The sequence below is a fragment of the Jatropha curcas genome, chromosome 10 (genome assembly GCF_041381405.1).
Source record: "Jatropha curcas cultivar XTBG-Jc1 chromosome 10, XTBG_Jcur_1.0, whole genome shotgun sequence".
Lineage (NCBI taxonomy): Eukaryota > Viridiplantae > Streptophyta > Magnoliopsida > Malpighiales > Euphorbiaceae > Jatropha > Jatropha curcas.
This window is the reverse complement of record NC_143160.1, coordinates 3,074,083-3,101,109: the sequence shown is the minus strand read 5'-3', so window position 1 is coordinate 3,101,109 and position 27,027 is coordinate 3,074,083. Positions and strand designations below refer to the sequence as shown.

General features: G+C 34.6%; 5 protein-coding genes across 13 annotated transcripts; 1 reads left to right on the top strand and 4 right to left on the bottom strand.

Annotated features, from left to right (window-relative positions):
- The first annotated feature begins 686 nt into the window (after positions 1 to 686).
- On the top strand, positions 687 to 3,614 carry LOC105648621 (RNI-like superfamily protein). Its single transcript, XM_012235064.4, has 2 exons — positions 687 to 2,455; positions 2,937 to 3,614. Exons 1-2 carry the CDS (start codon positions 1,245 to 1,247, stop codon positions 3,229 to 3,231), a joined length of 1,506 nt encoding a protein of 501 aa, XP_012090454.1. The 5' UTR covers positions 687 to 1,244; the 3' UTR covers positions 3,232 to 3,614.
- A 106-nt stretch (positions 3,615 to 3,720) lies between these two features.
- On the bottom strand, positions 3,721 to 6,567 carry LOC105648622 (NAD(P)-linked oxidoreductase superfamily protein). Its single transcript, XM_012235065.4, has 5 exons — positions 6,421 to 6,567; positions 5,919 to 6,094; positions 5,429 to 5,675; positions 4,123 to 4,302; positions 3,721 to 4,029 (listed from the first exon to the last, which is right to left on the bottom strand). The coding sequence occupies exons 1-5, from the start codon at positions 6,538 to 6,540 to the stop codon at positions 3,802 to 3,804; spliced, it is 951 nt and encodes a 316-aa protein (XP_012090455.1). The 5' UTR covers positions 6,541 to 6,567; the 3' UTR covers positions 3,721 to 3,801.
- A 1,706-nt stretch (positions 6,568 to 8,273) lies between these two features.
- LOC105648872 (Pentatricopeptide repeat (PPR) superfamily protein) lies at positions 8,274 to 12,546 on the bottom strand. Of its 8 annotated transcripts, none has more exons than XM_020685103.3 (4): positions 12,125 to 12,546; positions 10,146 to 11,264; positions 8,539 to 9,980; positions 8,274 to 8,442 (listed from the first exon to the last, which is right to left on the bottom strand). In XM_020685103.3, the coding sequence occupies exons 2-3, from the start codon at positions 11,151 to 11,153 to the stop codon at positions 8,979 to 8,981; spliced, it is 2,010 nt and encodes a 669-aa protein (XP_020540762.1). In that variant the 5' UTR covers positions 11,154 to 11,264; positions 12,125 to 12,546; the 3' UTR covers positions 8,274 to 8,442; positions 8,539 to 8,978. The 8 variants fall into 8 exon arrangements, with proteins under 8 accessions (XP_020540762.1, XP_020540759.1, XP_020540761.1 ...); XM_020685100.3 differs by having other exon boundaries at positions 8,539 to 8,745; positions 8,816 to 11,264; positions 12,125 to 12,545; XM_020685102.3 differs by having other exon boundaries at positions 8,539 to 8,736; positions 8,816 to 11,264; positions 12,125 to 12,545.
- A 1,524-nt stretch (positions 12,547 to 14,070) lies between these two features.
- Positions 14,071 to 17,742, bottom strand: LOC105648871 (uncharacterized). Its single transcript, XM_012235373.4, has 2 exons — positions 14,586 to 17,742; positions 14,071 to 14,494 (listed from the first exon to the last, which is right to left on the bottom strand). Exons 1-2 carry the CDS (start codon positions 17,113 to 17,115, stop codon positions 14,184 to 14,186), a joined length of 2,841 nt encoding a protein of 946 aa, XP_012090763.1. The 5' UTR covers positions 17,116 to 17,742; the 3' UTR covers positions 14,071 to 14,183.
- Positions 17,743 to 18,144: 402 nt separating this feature from the next.
- LOC105648619 (structural maintenance of chromosomes protein 2-1) lies at positions 18,145 to 26,135 on the bottom strand. 2 transcript variants are annotated; one of them, XM_089715590.1, is made up of 22 exons: positions 25,858 to 26,135; positions 25,415 to 25,742; positions 24,433 to 25,113; positions 24,157 to 24,300; positions 23,759 to 24,049; positions 23,472 to 23,657; positions 23,187 to 23,351; positions 23,042 to 23,101; positions 22,555 to 22,617; positions 22,291 to 22,382; positions 21,984 to 22,080; positions 21,744 to 21,860; positions 21,371 to 21,589; positions 20,716 to 20,856; positions 20,481 to 20,648; positions 20,219 to 20,403; positions 19,961 to 20,054; positions 19,791 to 19,879; positions 19,405 to 19,630; positions 18,938 to 19,012; positions 18,623 to 18,760; positions 18,145 to 18,375 (listed from the first exon to the last, which is right to left on the bottom strand). In XM_089715590.1, exons 2-21 carry the CDS (start codon positions 25,730 to 25,732, stop codon positions 18,641 to 18,643), a joined length of 3,531 nt encoding a protein of 1,176 aa, XP_089571716.1. In that variant the 5' UTR covers positions 25,733 to 25,742; positions 25,858 to 26,135; the 3' UTR covers positions 18,145 to 18,375; positions 18,623 to 18,640. The 2 variants fall into 2 exon arrangements, with proteins under 2 accessions (XP_089571716.1, XP_089571717.1); XM_089715591.1 differs by lacking the exon at positions 25,858 to 26,135 and having other exon boundaries at positions 24,433 to 25,134; positions 25,415 to 25,551.
- Positions 26,136 to 27,027: the final 892 nt, after the last annotated feature.

The following is a 27,027-nucleotide window of genomic DNA, read 5'->3' as shown; positions in this document are numbered from 1 at the left end:
ATATATATATATATATATATATATATATATATATATACACGATATCATATTTTATACTAAAAATTAAGTTATTTAAATTTAAATTATTATAAAAAATTAAAATTGGTTGATAAATAATTTTACTTTTATGAAAATATTTTTTGTCAAATTATAATAATGTATTATTATTATAAATATGTTATTTTCTTAACAAATTATTTAATTACTAGAATTGTATTTTATTATTTCATAAATGTTTTTGTCTCTTTTGCGAATTTTTGTAGATTTTTAACAATATAATTTGTTCATAATATTATAATTTATAATAAAAAATTATATATATGAATTAGATTACATTTATTTGTAATACTTGAAAATCAACGGAGAAAACTAGTTAATATTAAATTCATAAAAAGTTAGAATGTAATTAAAATTTTTTCTAGAATGTTATTAAACTTTCGGAAAATTTATTCCAAAAAATGCTAAAGAAAGAATAGAATATAGAATGCAAATCTTATAAATTTCAATATTATTTCTTGATTGGTAAATGACAACTCAAGTTTTTCTAAAAGGATTATATACAGTTCATTTTTATTCAAGTTAGTTGTTTCATCTCTGTCCTTCCTCAATATCAAATTTCCAAATCCAGAAATTTTCCAAATCCGGATAAGAGCAATCCAAAAAATTAAAACAAGAAACCTTCTTCATAGTACAGGGCTTTTTGCAGCTTGTGAGTCAATAATCACAGTAGATAACATAACATGTACCAGCAAACAGTCTCCAAATTCAAATTTCAGATAAAAACAAAAAGCGCCATTCCCATATATTAGTAATACATTCTAAATGCAAAATTGTTCAAAGTCAGGCTTCACCTGTCACCTATCACACCTCACTCAAATCCCAAAACCAGAAAGTCCATACTTTGTAGAGAGAGACAGAGAGAACCCCATAGATATATTACAAGAGATACAATAAGCAAATATACAGAGATGGGGAGAGAAAGAGGAAGCATCCAGTATCTGCTTATCCGGTTTTGAAGGAAACAGAGAGTTTACAGAGGAAAAATCAAATACTGATCTTTAATGCAGAAATGCAAAGCCTTCAGTAGTCAAAACTGAGAGAGAGAGAGAGAGTCAGAAGCCAAGGAGTAGCTGAGAAAAATCTGTAGAGAGAGGAACAGAGGATGGATGTCGTCCGTGTGCAAAAGAAGCAGAGGTAAACCTGAGTAGCAGCATTAGCACCAGCACCGGCGCCTTAACATTGCGATGTCGTTTTCATCAGAGAAGCCAACCACAGACCTTAACCCGCCGTTGAAGAAGAAGAGGTCACCAAGCTGGTCAGACCTGTGGCTCAAGAATACTAAACCTTTAAAACACGTAGTCTTTGCTATGCAACTCCAGTCTCTCTCCGGTCCTCCTACCCCCACGAAAGATTCCAAAACCAAAGCCGAAAACCTAATCCGCAATTTCGCCAAAATCGACCGTACACTTCTCTTAAGTGACGAGCTTCTCCTTAAAATCCTCTCCAAACTACCCGATTCGCAGAGAAACCCTAACTTCCTTGTTTGCAAGCGGTGGCTTAATCTCCAAGGCCGCCTCGTGCGGTCCTTGAAGGTGTTGGATTGGGAGTTCATTGAATCCGGTCGATTAATTGCGAGATTCCCAAATCTTACGCATGTGGATTTGATAAATGGTTGTATTATTACCCCTCATAATTCTAGTATTTGGTTAAACCACTGTATCCTTTACATGCATATCAATTCTGAGATTTCTGGTTTTTTTCCAAGTTGGCGAATTTGTGAGGAGAATTTATTGCCTGTAGAGATAGTTGACAGAGGGCTAAAAGCATTGGCCAGTGCTTGCCCAAATCTGCGTAAGCTTGTAGTGGTTGGTGCTAGTGAGTTAGGTTTGTTGAGCGTAGCTGAGGAGTGTTTAACTTTGCAAGATTTGGAGTTACACAAGTGCAATGACAATGTCTTGCGTGGGATTGCAGCATGTGAGAATTTGCAGATCTTGAAACTTGTAGGAAACGTGAATGGCCTTTATACCTCTTTGGTTTCAGATATTGGGTTGACCATTTTGGCTCAAGGGTGCAAGAGATTAGTGAAGCTTGAGCTTAGTGGATGTGAGGGTAGTTTTGATGGGGTTAAGGCAATTGGACAGTGTTGCCAAATGCTTGAAGAATTGACCCTCTGTGATCATAGGATGGATGATGGGTGGTTGGGTGCACTTTCTTATTGTGAAAATTTGAAAACTTTGAGGTTTCTTTCATGTAAGAAGATTGATATTAGTCCAGGGCCAGATGAATATTTGGGTTCGTGCCCCGCCCTTGAGAGGTTGCTGTTACAGAAGTGTCAATTGAGGGATAAAAAGAGCATTAGAGCCATGTTTAAGGTTTGTCAAGCTGTTAGGGAAATCGTAGTTCAGGATTGCTGGGGTTTGGACAATAACATATTCAGCTCTGCAAGTGTTTGCAGGTAATTGGTTATTCGTGCTCTCTTTGATTATTTTTGTTAGTTGGTTATGCTTCTAAGTTATTGAATTATTGCAGATGAAATATCTCTGGTACAAACTTATGAAATTCATTTTTGCATTTAGTTTACTTCAATGATTTGAGTAATTGATATGCTCTAGGAAATGCTCACTTTCAGTGACAGCAAATTATTGGTATTTAACTGCGTATATAAGGAATATGCATCCTACGGCCAGTATAGGGGACATTGTCCTATATCTGATTGACCACATTTTGGCAGTTTCTTTTTATCAAGTTGTGGAGTTGACATTCAACAAAGTCTTAGGTAATAGATTAAATAATTTTCAGAGAATTCAATAATTCATGCTATAATATTTTAGTCATAGATGGGCATCAATTTGTAACAGTGAGTTAGAAATAACGTGTAGGGTTCAAATATTTAAAAGTCATATAACAGGGAGATAATGTTTTTACTTTCTTTACAGGAGGGTAAAGTTACTATCTTTAGAAGGATGCTCCTTGCTAACAACACAAGGCCTGGAAACTGTACTTCTTAGCTTTAAGGAGCTTCAACATCTTAGAGTACAGTCCTGCAAACACATAAAGGATTGTGAAGTCTCTCCTGCTCTTTCAACCTTGTTCTCTGTTATGAAAGAGTTGAAATGGAGGCCAGATACCAAATCTCTTCTAGCATCCAGTCTTGCAGGGACTGGTGTGGGAAAGAAAGGTGGTAAATTTTTCAAGAAGTCACAAACCCTGAAGTTGCTATCTGATAATTAGCATCTGCAATGTGGCCATACGCGGATGATCCGCATGAACAATGTAAATCCTGTACTTTGACATAGGGATCATCCTGTTGTCAAAATTAGCTGGCCAGAATGATCTTACAACGATCATTCTTCTTTTAATCTTCATTTGAGAGAAGTAAGCTGACAGATAAAGGATGGCGGAAGTTTCAGAACCTGTGCTGCCCTTTCAGTGCACATTATGTGCCCTGTCCAACATAATGACAAATTGTTCAGGTAAAAACATGTTTTTGACATGTTATATCTGCCACTGGTATTCTGATATTGTAGTTTGTAACTAAACCCAGATAACTAATTAGGTTATTCCTGGTCTCAAAGTATAATAGCATTAGATCTATGGAACATCTTGTTGATTCATAGCACACTTTCAAGTTTCAGCAAGCACAATGAATGTACTATTGAATACTTTATAGACTATGCATAATCTTTCATTTCTGAAAGTAATAGACTAGAGCAGGGGAAAGGATACAGAAGGATCCTTGTTATTTGATAAATTGACAATGAGAAATATGAAATACAACAACATTATAGGTCCATCAAATATTCAAATTTCATTATCCCAAAGGTCTTCAATTGTCTTGTATGGACTTGTTGTCTGATTAACATAAACCTCTCCTCTCAATATCTTCCTCTCCTCCAATTTGTCAATGTCCAAAAGATCTTGATTATCCAATTTGAGATCCAAGGCCTCAATATTTTCCTTCATCCTGTTCTGATTGAAGCTCTTCACAATCATGCTAGACCCTTTTGATAATCCCCACTTTAAAGCAACCTACAAAAATATCAGAATTTGTTATTACCTAACCTACAGTGATATATACATCTTAAAGCCCAATTAGTAGATAAATGAGTAAAATATGTTTACCTGAGCTGGGGTTGCTTTGTGTTTGAGAGCAATGGATTTTATGACAGGATGATCAACCACAGCGGTTGAGCCCCAGGCATTTCCAGGGCCACCAAGTGGTGAGTAAGCACTCACATGTATTTTGTAATCTCCACACACCTCTCGCAGCTTGGCTTGCCTCCACAGTGGATGCATTTCCACCTTCACCATACAATTCAATTATCAAAATTCTCCTTTTTAAGGCTCATTGAACCATTACTTGTTCCAGTATAGGACAAGCGAGCGCGCGTTAAGAAATAATTAGAGGTCCACTACCAAAAGCCAAAAAAAAAAAAAAAAAAAAAAAAAAAAAAAAAAAAAAAAAGAGGAGGGGGGGGGGGTTCTGGAATATATTTTTTGTGCGGGGTAGAAATAAAAAATGTTATTTTATTTTATTTTTATAAAGATTTTTGTATTTACTAGTCTTTTAGCAGGTGCTTTGGACGTGTATAATTATATATTAATATATTTTAGTAAATTTAATGTTTAATATAATTGTCATGTATATGTTAAAATGATAAAAACCGATTTCATAATATTTGTGAATGGAAAAATTTATGAAGTTAATGGATATCAAATAAATGTAAAAAATAAATTAATTTACGTTAAATAACATATTTATAATATTTATGTATGGAAATGATTTTTATTGAATTTATATTTAATCATTTTATATTTTTCTCATATTATAGATATTTCATCACTTATATATATATATATATATATATATCATCATCCATTGACTTTTAGTCTTTAAAAAAATAATGGCTAATGTTAGAAATTGCTTAAGATATGATTAATTGGTTCATTCAACCTAGAGAAAGAGCTTTTACAAATCCGTTTGTCTAACGACTTCCACGGAACTTTCATTAACAATTTTAAATTATTTTGCCAAATATTTCTTGTGTTTGTAAATTGTTCTTCTAACCTATATTGATGTATATCAGTAACAAATCTACTCAATAGTTGATTGTCATTTGTCATTAATATTTTCTTTTTTTTTTTTTATCTATACGCTCGATATTGGTAAATCTTTCATTTATTTATATATATTAAAGAAGCAATCACTTAAAAAGAAAGTTTGAATAACGTGGAAAGTTATGGAATCTAATTCAGATTTTAACTTTGTATTTATTTCATATAATTAGTAAAATTTTTTTAAACATGAATTCATATTAACATCTGATTTGTTCCGATTTGCCATTTTAATACATGATTTTATGGTGTAAAAATCAGAGTAAGCATTAATTAATAATATGTTTATGATTGTACAGTAATAGTACAGTACCTGATTAACAGCTGGAGGAACAGAAGCAGAATCCAATAAGCTTAAGATCTTGTTGCTGGAAAAATTGCTGACACCAATACATCTACATAATCCCAAATCCAAGCATCTCTCCATTCCAGCCCATGTGGACTCAATGTCTAATAACTTGTCAAAATCTTCTTCGTTAGGCACCGGATAACTAACCCAAGGCTTCAGCTTCACTGGCCAGTGCACCAAATACATATCTACATACTCCATCCCCAGTTTCCTATATTCAAACAATAAAGATTCCATCGGAATATTTTTCAGGATTCTCTTATCCCATAATCTTGGAAACTTGTATTAATTGTTAGTTTATATTATTATCTGATCTTATATCTTAATAAAATTATGTGCAACAAAAAAGTATTTTTTTTCAACTGGAAAAAGATTTGGGCGTATATTTGACAAGAAGATCTTATGAAAATTGGGAAATTTTCCGTCGGTACTATACTGTACTTGTAGTTCTTACTCGAGAGTTTGGTTGAGAGCTGAAACAGGATCATGGTGATCACAACCCCATAGCTTAGATGTAACAAAAATGTCCTCTCTTGTCACTGTTTGATCATTAATTGCTTTTGCTAAAGCATTTCCTATGGCTGGCTCTGAACCATACACCTTTGCTGTGTCAAAGTGCCTGTAGCCCATCTGCATATACACCACAATTTATATTAGCCTCTTTAAAATCCCAGTTCTTTAATTTGTTCTTGCTGAATCTATTCTAATAGCACTTGACAAGAAGGTACTAGCTATAGGAAACTCTGCAGAGGATATATATGAAAATTAGTAGCTAAATGATCGAGTATTTATCTCATAACGCAAAAAAGACAATAGGGAGTTAAAACTTGACCATTCCTTCTTCCTATTTAAGGATTTCCAACCCAAATTGCTTAAGGTTCTTTTGATTAGCGATGAGTATAGAAAGAACTGTGCAAGCAAGAATGAAGAGCACAGTAAGCAAGTTTGAAATGAACCTGAAGGGCATTATGGACAGCAAGTTGTGTGGTCTCATCATCATTTTGGAAGGAATAAGTGCCCAGTCCAATAACTGGCATTGTAATTCCACAGTTCAGACGAACTTGATGGCTCCTCATCTCTCTCTCTCTCTCTCTCTCTCTCTCTCTCTGTGTTTTAGTTCTGAAACATACTCTATTTCTCTCCTCTATATATACACACGTCGAGTCAACTTCCTTAACGGTTTTCCTAAGATATATCACCGAATTACTATAATAATAATAATAATTTATTATAATGTTGTGAAATTTAATGTATTATATTTATGTATTAATAATAAAATATATTTTTAGAACACGTATAAAATAAATAAAATTGGGGGGGATCTTCCATGTCTCTTGGGATTTTTATCAGCTGGGCCACTCCATCGTCTCAAAGGGTAAAGGAAGGAGGTGGTGGTGGTGGTGGTGGTGGTGCAGGCGCGGGGCGGCAGCTTAAAATTAAGTTAAGCCTCCTAAACGCGTTGCCAATTTATGAGAATTAAATGTAATTAATTATAGAAGTCCACTTCATTTATGCAAATTAATGGGGGGGGTTTTGTTGACTTTGGATTTAAAGTTTAATATTTGTGTTTTAGTATAAAAGATGTAAACCAACAATTGCATTTTGACATATGAATATATATGTTTTTTTAAGAATTAATTAAGTCAATTTTTATTTCATGATTAGTTACTCTATCGTTAATTAACTAGGTGTCTATTGGTTGACTTTGCTAAAATTGGTCAAACGGATAGGCATCAAATACCTGTCTTTTCTTGCTACTGATGCATGAATTTTGTTTGAGGATTTGGACGGCATTTTTTTTTTTTTTTCTATTATATATATATATAGGCAAACTATTAAAAACTATCTAACGATATAACATGAATTTATTTCAATTTTGCATATCAATTCTCTCCTTTCATAAAATTTTTAATGTAAAAAAACTTTTACGTGAAATATTTCCTTAAATTTCAAATGAAAATTTGATAAAGGTACAAGATTTTTTTTTTTTTTTTTTTTTTATGAAAATAGCTACTGATAGACATGATATCTCTCTGAAATTTCAAAATTTTATTTGATGTTAAATATTGATTTTTCTTTTTTTGTAGACTTATTACATGTATATATACCCCCGTTAAGTCTAAATCTTGCATCATAGCTATTTGGATTGTATGCTTTTTCAGTTGAAATTAAAAACAAAAAGAAAGATGATAGCTAGTAATCTTAGGATTGATTGCTTAAAAAGGATACTGCCAAAACGATCTTATTCTTGTAGTGCATGCATATAAATATAAGAATCTGAAAAATCATGTCATGTGAAGTTGGGATTGTGTCTCATGTTTGTATAATCTCAGGCATATCCCCACACCTCCTTTCTTCATTTGTATTTTTCTGACTGATATATCTCTGTGTTTTTTACGACACAAGTTATGCTTTGGTGTAATTATTATTTTACCGGTAAGACGATCTTTACAGCGACATTTTAAGTATGGTTAGAGTCAGTCAACACTCTCCTTATGTAACTATTAAAGCATCAAAATATACTATTTGCATGGGATTTAATTATATCTTCCTTCGAACCGATTGCCAAGATTGCAAATCCCTTTTCACATCCAAATCAAATCATAAGAAAATCGATTCCCCTTAAAATTATTAGTAAGGATTCCAATTTGGACCCATTTTCAAGTTGAATTCCCCTTCACCAGTTAATTTTGATGATATCAAATTATAACATCATTGTATCATCTTGAATTTTTAATATTCATCATCATTATTATTGAATATATATCTATATTGTATATAGTTTAGCCTGAAATGGGTGACCTTAGCGTTACACAAATTGAAATTCTATGTATTATTTTAAAAATAATAATAATAATTTAAAGGTGCACTAGGCTAGAGGAATCATACAAAAAGAAGCCTATTCATCTCATTATCTGCTCATGGATCATTTCTGTATGCAATACAGGAATATTCGACAGCTACCTCTGCTCCTTTGTCTGCAGAATAAACAGAAAATATCAGTAATACTATGGAAATCGAAGGAACAATGAAAACAAAACAAGGACAAGTAAAGAGGGTACATAAATAATCACCGGACAACCACATAGATGAGTATGTATCCAAGTGAATGACAATCCAGAGAGGTCCCCTTGGATACCCATCTTCCATTAATCTACAAACCAGGATAACCTTCAGATATTCATCTACGTTGAAATTCATCCGGTTACTCTTTTAAAGTGGAATCAACCTCTTATATGTATTGTGATATCCATCTCAAGTAGCAGATCAATCTGCAAAACCTATATAGAAGATCATCAAATCAGCATTATTGTCAAATCCAACAAAAATGCCAACTCATCAACTACAGACCATTAAGTAGGGAATAGAAGGATATAGCAGATTTGTATTGTGCGAAAATGCATTGACAATCTTTTGCTGTGGATTCTGGACGCAACTGGAAGGGATCATTCACAATGCCTAAAGAAGTCATATCTTCCAATATCTGAAGCTTTCTTCAAGTGAATCCAGCCAGTTAAAACTGAGAATAGTAGAAGGTTGAATTCTCCTGACCAATCTTTTTAACAAAATTGCTAACCAAAATATACCATGTCACATCACTAGGTACAAAGTCATTATTGACACCTCTATGAAGGAGTAAAAAGGCATCATCAAACATCCCCTCTCTGCAATACCAACAGATCAAAGTATTATAAGTAATAGAATCAGGATGTATTCCTTCAACACGCAATTTCTCAAAGAGACTGAAAGCCTCCCGAATGCGTCCCATCTTGCATAAACCATTAATGAGGCTGTTGTAGGTGACAATGTCAGGAGACAATCCTCGATGAATCATATCCCTTAGAAACTCAAGTGCATTATGTACTTTACCAATTCTACACAGGCCATTAATCAATATATTGCATGAGATAGTACTGGGAGTTAGACCCTTCCCGATCATTTCTTCAAACAATCCTAATCCTTTCTCAATGGCCCCAGCCCTGCAGAATGCTTTTATTAGGCAATTGTAAGTGATTTCATCGAGAGGATACCCTCTAAATAACATATCATTCACAAGCTTAAGTGCTTCTTGAATTGCATCTCTCTGCAAAAAAGCATGAATCAGTATGTTGTAAGTTACAGTATTGGCAATAACACCCTCCAATAACATATCACGATACAATCCTAAGGCATCCTCCATCTTATCAACCTTGCACAAACCAAATATTAGAGTATTAAATGTAAATATGTCAGGCTTGAATCCTTTGCTCGACATTTCACCAAGCATGTTCAGAGCTACATGAACCTTCCCATCCTTGCACAAAGCAGATATTAGGGCATTGTACCCCACTACATTCAGACCAAGTCCCTTAGCCGAAATCTCATTAAAAACATGACAAGCTTCCTCTAGTTGACCTTTCTTGCAGAACCCATCAAGCACAATAGTGTATGTTATTGCATTTGGCTCACAACCATGGACAACCATCTCATTAACAAGATCAAGAGCTGAACCCATAAGCCCCTTCATGCAAAGCCCCTGTATCAATATATTAAATGTGAAAACATCAGGTCTATATCCATTACTTAACATCCTATCATAAAAAAGTGCCTTGGCTTTATCCAAGCGCCTGCTCTTCACATACCCATTGATCAAGATATTAAAGTGAACAGCATTTGGACCAGGGACTTTGTTCAACAATACCTGGGCTTCATCAACACAACCTGTGGTACATAACCCATGCATTAAAACTCCGTAAGTCATATCATTAGGGGTGAAACCTCGGAGAAGCATCCGATCTACCAATTTTGCTCCCTCATGAATCCTATTAAGCCTGCACAAACCATGAATGACATCATTGAAGGTATCAACATCAGGCTTGCAACCCATTAAGAACATTTCCTCCAACAGTTTCGATGCTTCACTCACTCTATCCCTCTTGGAAAGTGCATGTATGAGAGTCTGGTAGACCACTGCATCAGGCACACACCCATATCTTGTCATGTCTCTTAGTAGTGAGCAGGCATTATCAACTTCATTAACCATACAAAGTGCTTTCATAACCACCCCAAATGTGTAAACAGTGGGCAAAACACCCTTACTCAACATTTCATAAAAAATGTTGGATGCAATACTAGGGCAATTACCAGAAACCAGTACATCCAATGCAACATTGTAAGACCTAAATGTCGGTTCACAAGAAAAAACACCCTTCATATCCAACAACAACCTAGTAGCTTGACCAGGAAAACATGCTCTCCCATAATATTTCATAATACATATGAAGAGGGACTCTCTAAAAACAATCCCTTCTTCTTTCATCTGCAACAACAAGCTATCTATAACTTTAAACTCCTTATCTTCCCCGAGCTTATTAATTAACAAATAATAGACCTCAAATGTGTGGCAATAACCCTTTTGGGCACCTGCCCATTGGAATAATGCCATTGATGTGACTACATCAAGTGGCAATTCAAGAAGCTTACAGAGCTGAAATGGAGTGATTTGATTAAAAGATTTCTGAAGCTCTTTGAGGTCAAATGGCTTGAGTAATCTTTCCCAATCAGTCTCATGTTTTGACTCATCATCTTTGGAGCTGACATTACTACAATTCCTACATAATCGAGATGCAGAAAAAGAGACGTAAGAGCTTTTGGGCAAATTCTGCAGCATTTTGCCCAAATGAGCTGTGAGCTTGGCTCCTTTTAGCATTAGTGAACATAAAGAACTTGGCCATGAATCCAATAGTTTTTGGACATTTGTCAAAACAGAAATTCAATTTACCTCAAAGTTTACTTTACATAATAGAAAACTTTTCTGTTCCTGAAAAAAACAGCGACTAAAACAAATGAGCTTCAGACTAGTAATATTATACAACAAAAATAGTTTCAAAGATTGAATTAGATACCAAATTTATTGGCGTTTTACCAGCTATAAATTTATAAATACAACTGCCACTCATTGTCTTAGATCAGTCACGGGGAAAAGAACTATGCAATAAAGAATATAACCAAAAAAAAAAAAAAAAAAAATTTACAGTGGGTTACCAATATGTAAAATGGAAACAAACCGACAAAACTGCATTAAAAGGCCTAATAAGCTACAATACCCTGAACTTTGCAACTTGTTGCGATCATACAATTTTTTGACATGTATGCACCAATATGCAATTTTGAGATTAATTGCACTCCAAACACCACATTATCTGATTAAAAAATTATAAAGCTGCGGACCCACGATTGAGCTTCGGGTTAACTTCACCCAAGCTCAATTAGTGTCAAAACAACAAGGGTTAGGTTAATTTAGGTACCTTCCTTCTCTACCTTTACAAAAAGAATTTAATTGGTGCCAAAATAATTGCCTTTGATTTCAAAAACCATCAGAAGTAGCACCACGGAGCAAGTTTTGCATTTAGTTATATTGAAATGAATCTAAACTTAGTATCAACTTCGCAATCGTTTTCTGGGATTTCAAATAAGGATTTTTCACTTCCAGACTCGAATGCACCTTACTATTCAATTACCTCGACACACCTCAAAAAAATCCAGAAGAAAATTGATCAATTTTACAAAATTGCTAAGGAAACACCGATAACCCATTATCAAAAACTGAAAAATCACAAGAATTTACTAAAGACAACAGCTTAATAATCTTGTACAACAACAAATTGAAGAGAAACTTACCAGAAAAGTTCCTGACTGAGAATGAAATCTTTCTCATCAACATCGACATCTCTATTGGTGGGGTTACCCAACGAGAAAGGCACTGTGGATAGGCGGCTTCAGAAACTAGAAGGTATTGGAGACGAGAGGATGAATAGGAAACTGAGGTGAAAGAAGAAGATTGCTGGTACTGGAGAGGAAATAGAGATACTTTTCCTAGCTGAAAGTGTCTCGCTAAGGTGCCCTTCATTTCATTATACTCTCTCTCCTCTCCTTATTGCTTCCCTTCTCTTTAGGGTTTTTCTCTTCATCAATTTAGCACCTGCACCACTCGCACCTGAGGGTTCGCAGATGCGATGGAGCAGAATTGTGAGGTTTTTGCAATTGCAATCCGGTGACGTTTTACCACTAAGAGTGAATACTTTTTTTTTTTTTTGAAAACACTAACAGTGAATACTTATAAATTGGTTCAATATGAAAATGAATATAAATATAATTAAGATGAAGGTAATATGGGCCAATAAATAAATACTTATAATTAATATAAATAAAACATTTGGTCCTCTGCTCTTGTCCATTATTATTAAACTATAAATATTTAGCATCTTTAATTTTTCTACTTGATATGGCAAAAAAAAAGGCTACAACACCATTTGCACCCCAGTTTCTATCTGGGCAAGCATCCCATAAACATTCAGTGATGAAGCAAAGAAAACTTCAGCATTAATCTTTCTTATTAATATTATATATGCATAGGAACAACAATATAGTAGATCATTCTTCTACAAATATTAATTATTACAGTCGAAGATCAAAACCTAAATTAATTATAATTGCCTCCATGAGGATCATCTTGAGGTTCATTATCTATCAGCATCCTCGCCTCGTCTGCATTATATTATACAAGAGAGTGTAAATTTCATGACGATCAATATATTTTTATTTAATTAATTAAATAGCAGATCAAATTACCAGTGACAAGAAGAGGGTTTAGCAGATATCTGGACGCGGCAGAAGGGGATAGTAGAAGGAGAAGGGCAATGAAAAGCAGCGCCCAAAGATAAAACAACTTGTTAGCAGAGGCCATTCTTGAATCTGAAGAACATGGTATGTTAGTATTATTTATACATATACATATATAGCTTGTTGGTGTTTCAAAGTCTATGACAAATATTTCGGCTAAACGCGTTCATAACTAGATGGAGCGTAGAATCTCAGAACGCGCGGTCTTGTAGCTCAGAGTTTGAAAAAATGTGGCAGCACTCAATTATGTGGAAATCAGGTAATTTTCAGAGTTGCATGCGCGGGAATTAATTTGGCCAAATCATTACAAACGCGACTTGGACTTCATAGAAACGTGGGAGTAATGATCTTGATTATACGCAACTTTATCATTTAATTATTTATTAATTAGGTTCTGGAAACAAAAATGGTTTCAGTTCGTATTTTATCAAGCTATATAATATATACAGCGTACCGTACTGTACGCACTGTAAAATGAAAGGTATGAGTATGACTCAACTACAGTAATTTCCTCACTTTGAAAAGAATGTCGGTAATTTACATTACTTGTAAAAATTAGGCAAATTACTATAAAGTTTTCAAAGTTCGACTGAAATTGTTGCTTAAAAAAATTATTGAATCATGGTTTTATTTAATTAAGAGCTTCTTTGTTTGAAATAGTGATATTTTTGCTATTGATGAATAGATAAAAATACATTTATCATGATAAATTTACCTTTACCAAGAATAAATATATTTTTCTCGCCAAATAATAGTTTCGTTATATTTGTCATTACTTTTCCAGTGAAATTTATGGTTTGTCGTTTATTTTTTATTTCTCTTGCCGTTTACCATTCTTTCCTTGTTTTCTTGCTGTCGTTCTCCTGAAATTTGAAGATGGCAAAATGAGCAAAATTCTTACTTAAGAAAAGGCAAATACAAGCACAAAAAGATACAAAGATAAATGTAAGGATTGATTGATGTATGGACAAATTAGTAGTACTTCATAATTAGTTTGATTGTTAAGATATGGACTAAATAATTAACATATATACAAACTAGTGTTTAGGAATTAGTACTAACAATCAGAACTGTCCTTCATTTCAAGAAGCTGAGATACGTTTCTCATGGACGGTCGAGATTCAGGATTAGCTCTTAAACATATGAAAGCAATACTCAACAAACACGACAATTTATCAGTAAGTTGTTGATCTGTTGGAGGCGAGATACGTCCGTCTAAGACATCTTCTAAGCATATGCATCTATCAGTCAATGATTGCAGATATGATATGAGTTCTGCTGGATGCTTCCCTATCATAACTTCTAATGCCAGCACCCCAAAACTATAAACATCACATTTCTCAGTCACCGCAGCCGTGTAAGCTAGCTCTGCAATAAGTAACATAACAATGATCTGTTTAAAGAATATGTTATTATGCAAAAAACCACTCAATAAAGATTTCTTAGCTTAATTAATTACCAGGAGCTACGTAACCATATGTTCCTGCAATTGTTGTCCAATTAGATGAATACGGCTTCAAAAACCGGGCAGTGCCAAAATCTGATACAAGAGCCTCAAGTTCAGAGTTTAATAAAACATTATTGCTGGATATGTCTCGATGAATCATAGGTGGATTACAATCATGATGCATATAAGATAAAGCATGAGCAACCCCTTTAATAATTTTAATCCTCTTTTCCCAATCCAACTCCGTAGCTCCTTTCTCACTGCTTAGCATATTAGCTAAGCTTCCTTTTCCTATGAACTCGTAAACCAAAAATGCATGCTTTCTTTTGTAACAGAATCCATGGAGTTTTACAATATTGCGATGGCGTAGTTCTGCTAAAGCTACTACCTCATTGCTAAAACTTTTTATCCTTTCAACTTCTCCGTCTTTGCCAAGGTAATTCAGCTTCTTTACTGCTAACGCTTGACAGCCTGACATTTCCGCTTTGTAAACCTTTCCGGTTCCTCCCTCTCCAATGCGGTACATGTCATTGAAGTTTTTTGTAGCTTGAATAATGTCTTCATACACAATCCTGCCATTAAAGTAGCATACCGAGAATTGATCTTCTTCTCTACTGCTTGATTTGCTTTCATCTGTTGACATGTTTCTTTTGTGGAGAAATGCAAGAATACTTGCAAATGCAAGTGAAAGAAATAGCCCACCTGCCATTGAAGGAGCAATTGCAACGAATTTGTTTTTTCTATTTGTGTCGCTCTTTTCAGTAGTAGTGGTATTGCAGGGTCTCAAAGCTTGCATTTCACCACTGCATAAGTCTTTGTTGTTGCTATAAGCGCTTGGATCGACTGAGCGAAAGATGTTGCTATCAGGAATTGGACCCTCTAAGTTGTTATATGAAAGATTGAAAGTAATCAAGCTCAACATGTTACTAAGAGAAGAAGGAATTGAACCGGTAAGATTATTGCATGATAGGTTCAGTTGTTCTAAACTTGCAAGCTTTCCAAGCTGAGAAGGGATTTCTCCAGTAAGAAAATTGTAGCTCAAATCAAGTGAATTTTGCAAAGCTGCAAGATTACCAATTTGATAAGGGATTCTGCCATTCAACTTATTCTCGGCCAAGTTCAGCATTTGAAGTCTAGAACAGTCTCCTATTTGATGTGGAATTGGCCCACTTAGCATGTTCATAGAAAGGTCTAGAGACTGCAAGTTGGATAATTCTCCAATTTCCGTTGGCACCTGACCTGAAAGCCTATTATCTTTCAGGCTTAGAAGCAAAAGCTTGGATAATTTTCCAAGATTTTCTGGTATGTCACCAGAAATTTGGTTCAAAGAAAGGTCAAGTACTACTAGCTGCTCCAGGTGACTAATCTCAGCAGGAATGTTGCCACCTACCATATTCCCAGCAATTCTCAGAAGTGTCAGGTTTTGGCATTGACCCCATTTTGCAGAGAGCTCACCTCTCAACTTGTTGAAACTTAGGTCAATATAAGTGAGGTTTGGATATACTCCAAAATCTTGGTCCAAAACTCCTGTAAGTTGGTTATGTTCAAGCCTAACTCTGTATAAGGAATGACAGTTGTTTAGGCTAACAGGGATTGGACCGTAGAAATTGTTGAAAGCAGCTGTGAAATTGATTAGCTTTCCACCTTTGCATACTTGTGGTGGCAAATGGCCAGTTAAGTTATTCTCAGAAAGGTGTAGAACAGTTAATGATGAAAGATTGCCTAATCCTGAAGGCACTAAACCAGACAATTGGTTTTTGAACAAGCGCAAATCAGTTAACTTTTTCAAATTGCCTAAAGTTGGTGGAATTTCCCCTGATAATTGGTTGCTGGAAAGGCGTAGAATGGTCAACTGACTCAAATTTCCTAGAGAGGAAGGAATTGAACCATAGAAATGATTTTCATCTAAAGCTAGAAGAGACAGATTTTTCAGATTTCCTATTTCTTCAGGAATTCTGCCACCAAGTCCTGTAGTTTGAAGGAGAAAATTTTTTAGACTAACAAGGCCAGTTTTGGTAAAACTTGTTCCATCAGGGAACAAGCGGGGGTCTAGCACACCACTGATATTGTTTCGAGAAAAGTCAAGCTCATAAACCTGAGTAAGATTAGCAAGAGCAAGAGGCAAAGTTCCATTAAGATTGTTTGTAGAAAGATCAAGAAACTGGAGTTTGGAAAGTATGCCTATGTTTAATGGAATGATGCCTGTAAGCTGGTTTACTTTAAGATCAAGACGGAGAAGGTTTGGAAAGGAGGAGAAATCTAAGTCTTGGAGAGTACCTGTTAGACCTGTGTAAGCAAGATTTATTTCAGTAACACTGCCTGCTTTATTACAAGTTATTCCACGCCATTTGCAGTGATATGCAGCACTGGAATTGTCATTTTCTCTGGGTATTACCCATGACCGGAGAATTGATTGATTCCCAAGACTTGTTTTCCATTTTAGGAGGGCTAAAGCTTCCGCGGTTAAAGCGAAGCTTGCTTTACAAGAAAATGGCAAAACTATCAAAGAAACTAGAAGGACCAAAGAGACAGAAGTTCTCATAGTTGAGAATGTTCCTCTTTCTTCTGTTTGCTAAACATTTATCTTATATCCATAGTTTATGGTCGAGGTTGTGTGTGCAGACTGCGAAGATATTACTGAATCATTACAGCATATGCAAAAACAGTGTCTTAGCTGACAGTATGAACAAATATGGGGTTAATGTCAGGTACAAGAAAGACTCGGTCTGTCCAATTGTTTCAAGGCTGCATTTTCTTGTGAAAAGTATGTTTAGAAAGACTTGAAAGTGTAGCTATCACCAAAATTGAATGCGCGTTGATGCGATATAGTTTAATGTTTAAGTTTGTTGGTTGGCGGTTGTCAAATACATAATCAAGAAGAATGTTCTGAGTTTGGTGCAGAAGCATTATTGGATCAATAGTGATTAGACACGAATGAATGTATTTGAAGTAATCATGTGCTTTCAATTTTCCTAATCAAAATTATTATACACCACTAATATGCGGAATTAGTGGAGCTTAAAGATGAGTCGACGGTGCACAAGCTAATCTTTAAGTCAAGTTTTTGGGCTAGTGCAAGAACAGACGCTGTCCTGTTCATAGATTTGGGCTGCACTTATGGAGGAAAGGAAAGATCCTCAAGTTATAGTGGCTGACACAGCACTATCATTAGCCTATGAGTATTGCTACTTTTGAATCTTTCTTATTCCATTTTAGAATTTTTAGCGGCTGCTTTGATTTTTATTTGACTAATGGAGTAATAGTAGATTTTTCTTATTTCAGAATTTATTTTTCAAAAAAAAAAAAATTGAGATGTAAAGAAATATCAATAAGAACTATATATAAACAAATATTTTAGACTTGTTTTCTAATTAACGGCAAACGATCATATATCTTCTTCAGATAAACATACATTTGGACTCACTTATACAGATATTATAAAATGCTTAACTGATTCATCTTATAATATATAATTATTAACATGCTTTTTTATTTATTTATTTGAACAGCTGGTTCAACCGGTTGAACCGAGGGTCAGTCAGTTTTCCGATTCAGGTTAATCACATCCGAATTTAGTCAAACCCATGGTCAACACCAAATGAGTAATTTGATTGAACAGAATTTCATGGTTTTATGTATCGTTAGCATTACTAATACAATATGGTTAATACAAACTTTCACATATTAGCACACATTTACAAAATAAAAATACATCATCAGACATTCAAATAAATTAGTATCATTTCATCAGTGCCAGAATTCGAAGCCAAACTCTCCCATCCGCCATGTTTGCCATCAAAATCTAATCAAGCATAATAATCTCAAGTAGTTAGAGAGAGAAAAGAAAGCAGGAAAGTGATAGGAATGGTGAACTGAGGAATATCAAATTAAAGACAAACTACAAAAATTTGGAACTGAGTTAAGTAAATGTGTTACGACTAGTGACGGTATATTAATAACATATGGACTGACCAGGCATTACTGGACGTTACTTCAAAACATGTGAATCGAAATAATAAAATTCCATCAAAGTAACACAGTAACAAAACCTGATAATGTGGCAGCAATCACTTGTTCTGCTTAGCAGCAACAGTCCTCTGGACAGTTGAAACACCATCTACAAATTTCGTCCGAAAGAGGACATTGGCATTGTTGAACATGCCTTCTTTGAGTGAAACCACAATAAACTACAAGATAATTCAAAAGAGACAAGTGTAAGACAAAATATCCTAGCATATTATGCTTGAAAGCAAATTAAACATCGGGTGCCATTCCCAAGCAATAACCAAAATTCACTTTAACTCCACATTTGCTGCTAAATTATTCCCTTTGCCACTAAGTGCATCAAAAGAAAATTATTTGACCTGGGAATGTGGGAAGTGAGCTTTGATCATTCTCCCTATGTTCTGTGTGTGGCTTAAATCAAGAGCTGCATCAACCTGTCAAACGGCTCAACATTAAATCACTTGCAAATACATTCATGACAAAATTTTACTCCAAATTATGAAACCAGTAGACACTAGAACCAAAAGTAGAGTTCATTTGAAGTAGTTTCAGTATAAATAAAAAAAAAAATGTATTTTGTGTGCACATGCCTAATCTAAGACACATATAAAGTACCATTCAGAATCTCCTCAACAAAGCCCCTAAAATGACTTGTCCATTTCCTTACACGCACCTTTTATATGAAAATATTTGGATTATGCTTGAATATTTCAATTACAATGTCATAATAGATTTCAAATTCAATCCAATATGTCTAAAAGGGAAAAGCTTGGTATCAGTTTTTGCAAAATCCCAAATAATAAATGAAAAATCAACTAAAGTATACCTCGTCCAAGATATAAAGTGGGGCAGGTTTAAAGAGAAGCAGTGCCAAGATTAGAGAAAGGGCAAGCAGAGATCGTTGGCCTCCGCTTAGCTCTGACAAGGACTGTTTCCAGACACCTCCAAATGCAACACGAACCTCCAGACCATCCAGGAAACTGCAGCCTTCTGGTGGTTCTAGCTTTGCTGTGGTTCCAGGCAATAGTGTAGAGAAGATGGATCCAAAGTCACTGAAGAAACAAATTTTTTGTGGACAGATGCAGTCAAATTTTGTGAAATTGAGAACCAGAGCATCCATCACAAACATGAAGACAATGAATGGTTACTTTAAAAACGAAATGCAAAAAGGAAGAAGAAATATAGCAGATACGAAGAAAGAACTGTGCTCACCTGTTAACTTTAACCCAGGTAACTTTGAGAGTTTCTTTCTTCTTCTCATCAAGCTCTTCAATCACCTTCTTGATCTTGGACTTGTCATTCTAGTTAAACCTAAAATTAGCACAGTGAAGTGCAGCCAATCTAAGCTACAACTATTTTCATGCATATTCAGAGTAGCGTACCTCAATAATGTTTTTCTTCGACATTAAGTCATTATACTCATCCTCAGCTTTCTCAAACATTGCCATAACCTTCTTGTTCACCCTTTTCTCAAGGCTTCATAAGTGTGAAAACAGAAAACAAAAAACCAATTAGTCAGGTGTCAGGTTTCCCAGAAAAAAAAGAAAAGAAAAAGATAAAAATTTACAACTAGAACATATGCATGTGAAAAGAACTTCCATCTGAGGATTAAAATATTTAAATTTTTTTGATTCACACACCCTGATTGCTCAGCTTGTAATTTCTCAAGTTCTTCTCTTGCTTTCTTAGGATCACGAGACATGAAATCATAATCTGTCCCACTTCTTCCAAATAGTTGTTTCTCAGAAGCAATCCAGGCATGCTTCTCAATCAATTTGTCCACTTTTGTAGAGCAATCTTTTTGTTGCATTTCCATTCTTTTTACCTATTCCAGCAATTAGAAAGAGTACAATTTAGTGTCTCAAGTTGGGCTGGTATACTAGTTACCTTAACCAAAATTACCTCATTTTCTAGCTTCTTCCTCTCAAGCTTTGTCTCACTAACTTTTTGTTGTAGTTTTTGCTGCTCCTTAAGGAAGCTATTAATTTGAGAATCACATTCCTTCATCTTTAGACGGATCAATTCAAGCTCAGAATGAGCTTCATCATGAGTATTACGTACAGAAGCAACCTGCAAGAGGAAAGTAAATTGCAATAACTTCTCACTTATGAACTCACTAAAGCTTATCCAAGTTTACCTTAGACTTTTGTTCTTCCACTTCCAAATTGAGATGGTTAATTTGCATCCTCAAGGAACCTAATTGACTCTCCAACGACGCCCGTTCTTTAATGACAGCTTCCTGTTCCATAATAAGCCTCTGTTTTTCATTTTCATGTCCCTAATTGCAAAGAGAACCATGCCGAAAATGTCAAAAATCTATTCAGCCAATATGATCGTTGAAATCAACAAAGAAGGCACATGTAGTATTAAAGTTGTCGGAATAATGTTTAAATCTATTCCCTCCATCTGACAGAGTGCCCTTCCCCCTTGGACTGCCTCAAAATCAAAATGCTTCACAGAAAAGTTTTGCAAAAGTTGTTTGTAAAACATATCTTAGCCAAAACATCATCCCCAAATGTAAGTGCACCCTTTCTATCTTTAAACTTTCATTTTTTGACACTCTTTGATAGACTGAAGGATTAGCAGCATAGGAGGAAATATGATGAGAATAAAAAACCCCAAATTTCAAACTAAGTGATTCATGATAAGAGATTGGAGAACATTTGCACTTTTTATATTCTTAGAATTTTGCTAAAATGAATTGTTGACCATAACAGAAATAGAAAGCTGTGACAGTTTAGAAATCTAAACATCATAAAATGTATTGTATGCATCAGCAAAACAAAACCTACCTTGAGATCTTTTGAAGCTAACTGAACTTGAGCTTTCATAGCCTTAATCTTTTTCTCCAAGTCTTTGAGCCTGCCTTCTCGATTATTATCATGCTCTCTGATCGACTTCTCAAGCATAGACACTGTACTAACACATTCTTCATACAAATTTTGCTTTTCTTTGGCTATAGAATTTGCTTCTTCAAGCTCCTGCTCAATCTTCTTCACTAATTCACCAAGCTATTACGAACCGACAATCCAAAAGGGGAAGAAAAAGAAAAAAAAGAACAGATGAAATGGAAGTGTACTATTGCCCAACACAAAACATGCACTATGATAACATAAAAGTAAACAGGATAAACCAGTTACATGAAAGCAGTAAAAGGACAAAAACCTTATGATGTTCATTTTGCTCAGCCCGGCCCTGGAATAATGACAGGTCATACTGTTTAAGTTCCAGATGTTTCTTAAGTTCCATGAACTTTTTATGACGAGGTAGAAGCTCTGTAATCTGCAATTCCAAGACGACATAATAATAATAATAGCAAAGAAATTGAAACAGTCACAAACTTGAAATAATATTTTGAAATATCTAGAAATGGACATATAAAGGACAAGGGATTTCAAAGTCTACCTTAGCTTCAATTTCAGATAATTTTCTTTGATGTAGTAAAAGGTCTGATTCAGCATTTGCCAATTCATGGAGTTGTCTTAACAAATCACCACCACCCCTATGGCAAAAGATAAATCAATACTAAATATTTGCTAAACCAAGTAGATTTAAAATTTTGAAACCCTCTCTTAATGCAAGCTTAAGAATAATATCTAACATTATACAAGCAAACAAAAAAAAGAAATGGAACTTTGGTGACAAAAAGGAAAAACTTAAAATAACTTGAATTCATGCCCGCAAGAGTTCCATTAATCGTTAAGCAACTTACTTGCGGCTTCCACCAGTCAAAAGACCACTTGGTTGAAAAATATCACCATCAACAGTGACACTGGGAGTGCGAATTTCTCGATTAAAAGCAATCTACAAAACATCCAGTACAGAAATCCAAGTAAATAAAACTGGTCCACGAGAAAATATAGAAGAATGTTCCTGTGGTTATAGGTTTGTTAATATCAGTGACCTCAATAAAATTTAACTATTCAAAGTTCCAAATAATGTAGCAGATGAGAAAGTTTTGCCAGGACTGGAATACCTCCTTTGCAGCATCCATGGTTTTGCAAACAAAGGTTGAACCAAAAACATATTCCATAGCGTTCTGCAGTAAAAATCAATTTTTGAGAAAAATAATATTCAACAAGGTGCAACTTTGAACTATATGAATTCTTAAAAAAAAAAGTATAAAAAGATGTGTACAACCAATGTAAAGAATTGCCTATGCACAACATAGAATACCATGTAGATCCGATTTCAACTATAAATAAAAGGGAATATTGGAAGAAAGATTGGGCAAAAATCATATAAAAAGAAAGATATTTAGTGTCATTTACACTTGGGAAATTTTTCATTAAAAATGGTTAAAACAGCATAACTTTTATCAAAATTACTTAGTTGTAGACTATAAAGGACATATTATAATTATTAGGAAAAAAAAGGACCATCCAAAATATGAAATTGGACCCAGCCTTTAAAGATTTTTTATAATTTCCCTAAAAATAAATCAACAGGCCTAGCAAGCATACTCTTAAGTCCTCATCGTAGCCAACTAAAGAAAGTGCCAATTCTGCATTCCCCTTGCCAACCTGGAAACAAACGAAGAAAATCAGCGGAAAGGACAAAGAGTTCCGGACAATAAATAAAGGAAATAAAATCAAATGAATGACTAACCAATCGAATGGCAGCCTGCTGAACTCTATGGGGAACAGTATGGGATTGAATTTTGTTCAAAGGAATAATTGTTACTCTTCTCCGGAGTTCACCATTTTGAAGAAGTTGCTTTCCAGTATTTTCAGTGTCTACAACAACATTAAATAACTTGCCACCAGCAGTAACCTACATATTAAGTCAATATAATCAGCATATTAACTCAATATAAAAGTCTTCACCTATACAATTAAGCAAAAAACCTCTTGTAATTTGTTAAACCAAGAATATGATGCATGCATTGCTGACCTCTAAGGCAGTCATTGTGGAGCTATCCTTCACTTTGATAAGTTTTGCAACCACGCCTTTCACTTTTGATCTATCAAAGTTTTTTACAGGATCACGGTAGGTGAATTGAACATTTGATAATTGTGCTGAAAGATCCCGTATTTTGTCTTTCAGCTTCTGCAAAAAATCCATTTCAGATGCACGATCCTGCAGAAAATTTTGTTTTACAAAGACATTTAATAATAAGGAAACTTGTAGATAATTCAGGTGCAGGAAAGGAAATGCCACCAGAGGAAGAGCATGCAAACCTTTTGTAAAGCTTCCATCTGGCCCTCCTTATATGGAAGAGATTCCAATGCCAAATTAACATTTTCCACGTCTTTACTTCTAGCATTAAATTCATTTTCTACAGCAACTGCTTCCTCACGCTTTGACAATAACTGATGCTTTTTTTCTTTCAGCTCTTTTTGGCAATGGTTGATTTTGGTTTTCAACTGTTTCAATTCTGTTTCTGCATTTCCAACAGCAACCTTTGCTTCAGCTAGTTGATCTTCAAGGCATTTTTCCTCATTTCCACTACTTTTTCCAGCTAGTACACCCTATGCATGGCAATTAAACCTTTCTCAGAAGCAGTTTAGTTTGCACATAAAAGCAAAGACACAACAATATCTGCAGAGTAAAATCAACATGCACAACCACTTCTTACTTGGTAATCCTTCTCATGTTCTTCCAAAGCCTTAGAGAGTTCCTTGACTCTCTTTTCGAGATCAGCTGCTCCTTCTTCAGACTTTCTAACAGCAGTGGCCTTCTCTTCCACTGACTGTTTCAAGTCTTCAATACCATCGACAATCTGGCAACACAAAAATGTGAAATCTGACTCTATTATAACCAACTGGCATGGAATTTAGAGAAAGGGAAGGGGGGTTGATTTGAAATGCTGCAGGCATGCAAAGTTAAAACAGAGTTAGCAAAGATAGGTCACCTTCTCGGCATTCTCATTTTCACCCCTTAAAGTGTCCTCCTTGTTGTGCAGCACGGATACTTCGCGCACAAGATCTTGAGAGAGAACATGTACTTTATCTGACAAAGTTTTTACTTCCCCACCCATACTAGCTTCCTTTTCAGCAGTCAATTTTGATATTTTTGTCTCCATTTCCTGTATTTCCACCTGCGTCTTTTCTGTGTCACCATCAATTTCAGAAATCTTGGCCTTTATCTGTTCAACCTCACCAATTGTGTTTTCTCTAATCTCCTCTGCTTGAACATACTCATAAGCAATGCAAAATCTTTTAAGTCGGTCTAATTCAGCATTGCCATTTGCCCACTGCATGTATTGGATCCTTTCCTTCCTTAACTTCTCCAAAGCAGGAAGTATTTCTTGGTCAAGGAGCTTATTAATCTCATCAACCTTACTCTGCTTCTTCTCAAGTGTTTTCAATGCAGCATCTTTCTTTGTTTCATACATTCTAGTCCCAGCAGCCTCTTCCAACATGGATAAAATCTCAGGGGGCTTCATATTTAAGACCTTTGTGATGCGTCCTTGCATAATGAGAAAATGCGGATTGTTAACATTCAGCTGCACTGAATGGAAAAGGTTCTGAACTTGACTAGGCTGGGCAAGCTTTCCATTGATCAGATACTTGTTCCTTCCACCGACCACAATCTACGTAATAAGCAATAAATCCTTAACAAGAAAAAAAAAACTCAATTTGTATTGGATAAAATAAGCTAAGCTCACAAAGCATGAAGATAACACTCAGTAGCCTGTTCTACAAACAATGTAACAATATCACATGAACTCAAAGTGGACCTTCAAAGTAATGCATAAATTTGCATTTGCCATACAAATTCACAAAACACATAAGATGTAAGCCTTACCTGCCAGCCTTTCGAACTCTATTTTTTAAGCAATTGCAGTTCATCACTCCAAAAATTTATACAATTTCACTAAGCATTTAACTAACCTGTCTCGTCACCGTGATCTCTGAATGATCCTCATATCCAAGGGGACTCCTGTTCCTATCAGAGTTATCGAACACAATGGACACAGTGGCCTTAGTAATGCCAGCTTGCCCTTGCTTGTACACCAGCTCCTGGAGATTCGCAGCACGAACCTGCTGCAAATTTGTAATACCTAACACAAAGCAAATCGAATCGAGAATATTCGATTTGCCCGAGCCATTCAGCCCCGTAATCGCATTGAAAAAAGGATCGAAACCCTGGACCACCGTCCTCGTCGCATATGATTTGAACCCCTCTAAGCATATTTCTTTGATGTACATTCTTTTTTGTCTGAATTCATAACCCAGGAAGAATAAGAACACAACCAACTACACGGACACATATGGCCAATAAAATGAAGAAAAACCGTGAACCAGTAAATTAAGAAACTACCGAATTAGGTTACCTTTGGCGTTGTGAGCCAAAAAGCTCTGGTAGTAACTCTGATATGAAAGAAAGAGAGCTCGACACCAGAAGATCCAATTCAGCTTCCTTGAAAAATAGAACTGAGGAATTGAAAAGGTTTTGGAGATCAAAACCTAGGAAGTGACTGAGCCAGGGACGTTTCAGGGAGAAATACAAGAATTGGTGAGTTGATTTAGGAACCGGAGATGGAACCTAAAGAGGGAAGTTTCTGTGTGATTTTGAATTTGGCTGAACGGTGACCACCTTATTCCTATAGTGTAAGAGGCGGGAATACAAAATTTTTAAAGCGGCAGAGACAAGGCATACGTGTATACTGTATATTTACATCTTTTCACTGAAAATAGCTTAATTATATTTAGTGTCTAACTTTTTTTGTATTTAAACGGAAAAAAAAAAAGTTATAATTGAGTATCCAAAATACTATAATTTTTATATAAATATCTATACATATATATAATTTTGAAGTAAAAAAAATCTTCAAATAGCTTACTTGGCACTTTCTTCTTCAAACATTTCTATTTTTCTTTTTTATAATTTTTATAATTTTTATTCATTTCTTTTTCCATATTTAATCTAATATATACAACAATATCTAAAATTTTAAATAATTAGTACTTTAAAATTTTTTAATTTTGAAATTAAAACTTTCAAAACTTTTTCAATTTTTTTTCTTATTGATATCTATTTAAATGTACCTACACCTATCTATGTATACCTTAGTTCTAGTGATTTTCTTTCAGAGTAATTTTTTCTTTTTCTCTTTTATTGCTTTTCAATTCTTTGAGTTTTGATTGTTGCTTTCTTTCTTCATTCCTTTACATACATGTATGTTCAATGAAGATATATTATTACTTTCTTATTCAATTGAGATAATGTTAATTCTTTGATCTCTTTTCTTTTTTTATTCTTTTTTATATTTTTTAACTTGTTTGCTATAGTCTTTTTTTTTTTTTTTTTTTTGTGCATCCCATGATTTTTCTCCTCTTTAATCTTATTTATTCAATAATATCTTCTTATGTTACCAATTGTATGTGTCGTATGTGTGTAAGTGCAGGTATGAAAAATATCATATCGATGAAGATGAAGATAAAAGAAAAACTAACTATAAATCTATTTATGTATTTTTTTAAAATTTATTATTTTTTTTAGC

Bases quoted from the DNA above. Each gene is read 5' to 3' on its own strand.
- LOC105648621 (XM_012235064.4), top strand. From the start codon at position 1,245: ATGTCGTTTTCATCAGAGAAGCCAACCACAGACCTTAACCCGCCGTTG. The intron at 2,456-2,936 runs GTAATTGGTTAT...CTTTCTTTACAG, and splicing joins AGCTCTGCAAGTGTTTGCAG to GAGGGTAAAGTTACTATCTT.
- LOC105648622 (XM_012235065.4), bottom strand. From the start codon at position 6,540: ATGAGGAGCCATCAAGTTCGTCTGAACTGTGGAATTACAATGCCAGTT. The intron at 6,095-6,420 runs GTTCATTTCAAA...GTGTATATGCAG, and splicing joins CTGTCCATAATGCCCTTCAG to ATGGGCTACAGGCACTTTGA. The intron at 5,676-5,918 runs GTAAGAACTACA...GTTTGAATATAG, and splicing joins GCTCTCAACCAAACTCTCGA to GAAACTGGGGATGGAGTATG.
- LOC105648872 (XM_037635943.2), bottom strand. From the start codon at position 11,153: ATGCTAAAAGGAGCCAAGCTCACAGCTCATTTGGGCAAAATGCTGCAG.
- LOC105648871 (XM_012235373.4), bottom strand. From the start codon at position 17,115: ATGAGAACTTCTGTCTCTTTGGTCCTTCTAGTTTCTTTGATAGTTTTG. The intron at 14,495-14,585 runs GTAATTAATTAA...TACTTATTGCAG, and splicing joins ATATGGTTACGTAGCTCCTG to AGCTAGCTTACACGGCTGCG.
- LOC105648619 (XM_089715590.1), bottom strand. From the start codon at position 25,732: ATGTACATCAAAGAAATATGCTTAGAGGGGTTCAAATCATATGCGACG. The intron at 25,114-25,414 runs GTTAGTTAAATG...CTTATTACGTAG, and splicing joins AGATCACGGTGACGAGACAG to ATTGTGGTCGGTGGAAGGAA. The intron at 21,590-21,743 runs GTTTTTGTCCTT...GGTTCGTAATAG, and splicing joins AGCAAAATGAACATCATAAG to CTTGGTGAATTAGTGAAGAA.